Raw genomic sequence first — 4,763 nt, forward strand, 5'->3', positions numbered from 1 at the left:
AACCCTTGAGGTTCAGATACTACTAATGCATATTTAGGAATGGTTTACATTTGCACATGTATCAGGCCTTACTCAAGAAGAAGCAGGCAGGGCAGCTAAGTTAGTTAATCCTTTAAGCCAAGTAAACTCATTCTTATATAAGTAGAAGTTACTATTATGGACGTTTTTTGCCAAGGTGCACTAGAGAAAAGGACCATTTTAAGACTTCATTACAATTTTTCTGCCCTTCAGGTGGTGTAATTTCCTGATGGGTTTTAATACGGAATTTCGTAAGTATTGTAGGAGTTAGTACACACAAAAGCAAGATGTCTCTAGTAAGTGTCAGAAACGAGAATCCAGAGATTTCAGATTTTGAAGGGATCATATGTACTTTCAGAGTCAATCTAACTGCAATAAAATACCCCAACTTTTCTATTCTTAATTTTTTTATACCACTTCTCTCTCAGCAGAGTACAACTGACCTGATCTACCCTCTGTACAGTCACTAGCTGTTAGGAGACAATCTGTCAGAAAAGCAGCAAGTGAAAGGGAGTTGGAGGAATGAGAATCACATGGCAAAAGAAGGTGTGAAATGCTGGGGGTGGGGCAGGAACCCTGGAGATCTATTTTTTTGACTGCTGAAGTACACATTTTGATGTTTCCACTCTGTCTGTTAGAAACACACCTCTGTGACCTGAGTGCTTCTGGAATTTTTGGATTCTATAAAAATCAACTGCACTTTCACGCAAACGTTTGAGAATCATCACGAAAACATCGAGTTTGTGTTTGTTTTTTGTTAAAAGTCATTTTTATTATCGATTCTGCTAAACAGCATGCAAACAGCATTGGCAGGACACTGTCATCTCCAGCTGGGTACCACCACATTCTAACCAGAGGGGTCCAAGGCCATAATATAAAGCATTAGGGAACTGCAGCAATACTGACCAGTGGGAGCTCTAAGTGCTCAAGTGTATGCATTAAGTGCTTTGCTGGATCAGTGCCCTGCGCATCCGAGGCTGGTATAGAACTGGCAAAGGAGAAGAAAGTGTGCAGTGAACATTGACACCACTTGGAATCACATGAAGCCTGCTCCATATTCCACGCTTGGAAACATGGAGCAGCTGGCAAGGCTGGGCTCGGAGCAATGCATGGATCTAGAGCTCAAACCTGCAGGGGCTGGTTTGCTGCCAGCCCCACAGGCCAATTTTGAAGGCACTTGGCAACTGCAGACCAGCCTGTCTGTGTCAGCATATGTCACACTATATGCAATATATAGATTCAAAGTTTCTCCCCTAGTGCTGTATTCCAGGTTAAAATGCTGCAAATTTGATAACTTTAAAACAGGCCTAATAAAAACCTGAAAAACTAATCTGGAAGGAGAAAACAATGAGAAATGGGAATATGCTATAAAATTTTCCTCATAATCCTAATGTGAAGGCTGGTTTTGTCACAGACCAAATTGTGTCACATGGAAATGGCCTGTAAAAAACATAAGATAGCTGAGATACTCAAAGAATCCCAGCAAAGGAAATAAACCCCTTCACCTCAGTAGCAATTTTGAAAGATGATGCACTGCTCCCTGATCACTTTGCAGGACCTTGATCAGTGTCTTTGAGTCTAAACAGTCTTCCATGCTCCCCTGTCTGCAGCACAGGCAAACCTGAAGAATGACAGCCTGGAGCAAGGCATGTTCGCCTTATGAAATATTTGTCACTAAAACCCTTCCTGCAAAGTCTATTTCCCAGGCAGCCTGTTCAAGAAAGCAGCCGGATAAAGGGCTCTGGCTCTATTTGCTTCAGTGTTAAACTGTATCCTCTGTACACGGCGAATTTCACTGAGTGGAGAAGGGATAATTAGCCAGGATCAGAGGAACAAGCCATTTGCTAAAGAAGTGTCTGAGGAACCAGAAATTAAACTCTGTCCTTCATTTGGAGGGAAATCTAGTGCTCATATAATCAGCTGGTCGCCTGTGACTGCAGGGAGAGTGGAAAGGCAGCCTTCCTTCCACCCCTGGCCAAGGACAAAGGAATACTGCGGCTGTTGGTAAGCAGAGTAAACAACATTTGTTCCCCAGTTGTCTGTTGCTTAGCAACCAAAGCTCCCTGTACAGTTTTAACTGATCAATGAGACCTGCAAATGAGGAGGCATAATGATGCTCTCTTCAAAGCCTGTCTGAAGCTTCGTCCCCATAGCAACCACCAGACCCAGCTTGACAAATTGATCACCTGATTCTGTCTTCGTAAAAGGCTGCTTATTATTATTATTTTTACAGCTGTGCACTCTCTGAGCAGTAGTGTTCACACACTAAATGGCAGTTCTGTCCCCCCAACTTCAGTTTTACTGGCTCACATTAATACAAATTAAATACAGACCCAGAACTGACAACAGGCTTGATACAAAATCTCAAGGGAAGCCTCCTGATGGGTTGAGAGCCTTAGAGAATAGTTTGCCCCTTGCATTTGTGAAAGGATGCCTCAAACCCCTCTTGAGAAATCAGAGCTGTTCCTAGATGATATCCAGAAACCCACTCCATCCTACATTTTCTTCTGTCACTGTAATGAAGCCATTTATTAAAACTGAAGTGTTTTGGATATGGCATTTCCCAAAGGAGGTAAACAATGAATCCAAAATTTTCAGTAGGAGTTTAAATGATGCTCCTAAGTCTATAGACACCTAAAATTATAGCTAGGATTCCCTGCCTCTACACCCCCTGAAACAGTCATAAGCTTCCTTTACTTTATGGCACTAACAACTGGCCAGCATTAGTGAAAATCTGGTTCGACCTTTATGTGCCCAAGTCTAGAAGAGTTTATCTGTGCCATGCTGAAAAACCATGGCCTGAGCACCACGGGGCAAGCTGGAAGGCTCTTTGAGTGGCTGTACTTCTCTTGTGAGGCTCTTCCTGTAGGCCAGTAGTCTAAAGCAAGCTATGCAGCAGGATGCAGAGAAGGCATAATGAAGGCAATGAGAGGCTTACAAAAATGCTTTGCTTGGAGCAAAGAAAATCTGATCAGAAGGAAGCCAGAAAAGATACCAGTTGCCTGGGGCTGAATTCAGCCTAGGAGGGTTGAACCTGCAGGTTATTTGTTGTGTCTAGGAAACCAACATAATAGAAAAGACCAAAGAAACTGTCCCGATAGGCAAGCTAGAGGTTTCTTCAAAGGACCTGGCATTGAATATCAAGTGTTACCACCTTGTTCAAAACCCAGAACTGAAATTTGTTGAATTAAGAGTTTGAGATAAACATCCAGCACCCTCAGCATGTACGGACAACAGCAGGTTCAAGATACAAGACTTTCGTGACCTCCACCATTGAGTCACATAAGCCTCACTTAATCCTGAAGAGCTTTGTACCTGGGATGTGCAGGACCTCTCTCCTGAGAGGTTTGGGAGGATACGCTTCCTTCCAAGGAGTTTCCACGATGACATGCAGAAACAGCAGCCTTTGGAGGTACAGAATCAGGCTGTGTTGTCTCACAGACCACCTGCAGTCCCTTTGGATAGTTGGAATGAAACAAAATAGGTATATGAACTTCTTAATCTCTCCCATGTTAGTTTTATAGTTGCAATTTATGCTTAGACATGACCATTACTTGCACCATAATACCATGGCAATACCATGGAGAAACTGATGACGCCTGGAGCTGCTCAGTATTAGGCACTGTACAGACAAAAGACAGGACTCTTGCCCAGGAAAATACCTAAGATCATAGAATCAGAGAAGGGTTTGTGTTGGAAGGGACCTTACAGATAGTTCCAACCTCCCTGCCACAAGCAAGATTGGGTTTCTGTCCTGTAAGACAGCATAAGGCCAAGGAGATCCAGACATTTATACCAAACACCCTTTGGTTCCACTGCAAACAAGGCTGGGAGCCTTAGGAACAACTGTGAATAACTGGTTTCTGGAGATGGAATACTTTAGGGTGGTAACTGTAAGTTCTGCTGACTCCCCCCTCCCTCAGCTCCTTATTCAAGCTTATCAAACCTTAGCATAGAACTCACCTCGGTACGTCCACTGTCCAGATTAGGGGATTCACAGGTCACATTCTGATTGTTGGTGGGAGAACTTCTCTTGGCTGAGAAAAAGAGCCAAAGGACATTTCAGGAAACACCTCTCATATTATAATGTACCACTGAAAGGATAAATCAGAAAATAAAACCATCCCCAAAGCAGCATCTCTGTGCTACAGACTTCCTAGGCATTAGCCACAACCATAAAAAGAAAAAAGGACTGTTTTAATTTTTGCACAGTTCTTTCCATTGGTTTGTCAACAACATTGTCTACTGAAAATCCCTATTTCTTTAAAACTAAATTTGAATGTAAAGTTTATCCTAAATCCATTTGACATCCAATAGTGTTTTCCTGTGTGTACTAGTGCCTTTTATTTTGGAGTTCGTCCTTCTATTTGCACATACATGAGGTCCTTTTCTATGTTACATCTCTCAGAGTGTATTGTGATTTCCAATTTGCCAAATGCCTTCATCACAGGAAACACATGGATGTCATGCAGAAAGTTTGATCAGCAATACTGTAGCAGAACAAGGGCATTACACAGACTAGGACGACAATTCCTGTCACGTTGCAAGCTGTGCAGATGTGACTTAGAATCAGACTGACTGCAAACAAAACATGGCAAAGCTTCTTCATTAGATTCTTTTAATTTGCTGTTTGAAGGGAAAAATAAGTAAATTGGATTATTTTTTTGGTCCAAGTTTGAGACTAATGATGCTAGGGTAGCATCTTCCTTCATATAAATGACTTCATTCCAATCACTATTTCTGTC

The 4,763-nt window shown here is 42.2% G+C and overlaps 1 protein-coding gene across 1 annotated transcript in view; it reads right to left on the reverse strand.

Moving 5' to 3' along the window:
- UNC80 (unc-80 homolog (C. elegans)) overlaps nt 1-4,763 on the reverse strand; it is a gene marked incomplete at its 5' end in the record, with an annotated part of 127,435 nt that overhangs the window by 109,836 nt on the left and 12,836 nt on the right. The window contains 2 exons of the mRNA XM_009073891.1: nt 3,334-3,473; nt 3,982-4,055. Of these exons, the coding sequence (XP_009072139.1) occupies nt 3,334-3,473; nt 3,982-4,055 (214 nt within the window). The remainder of the gene's footprint in view (nt 1-3,333; nt 3,474-3,981; nt 4,056-4,763) is intronic.

Source organism: Acanthisitta chloris, unplaced genomic scaffold (assembly GCF_000695815.1).
Source record: "Acanthisitta chloris isolate BGI_N310 unplaced genomic scaffold, ASM69581v1 scaffold7994, whole genome shotgun sequence".
In the NCBI taxonomy this organism is placed as follows: Eukaryota; Metazoa; Chordata; class Aves; order Passeriformes; family Acanthisittidae; genus Acanthisitta; species Acanthisitta chloris.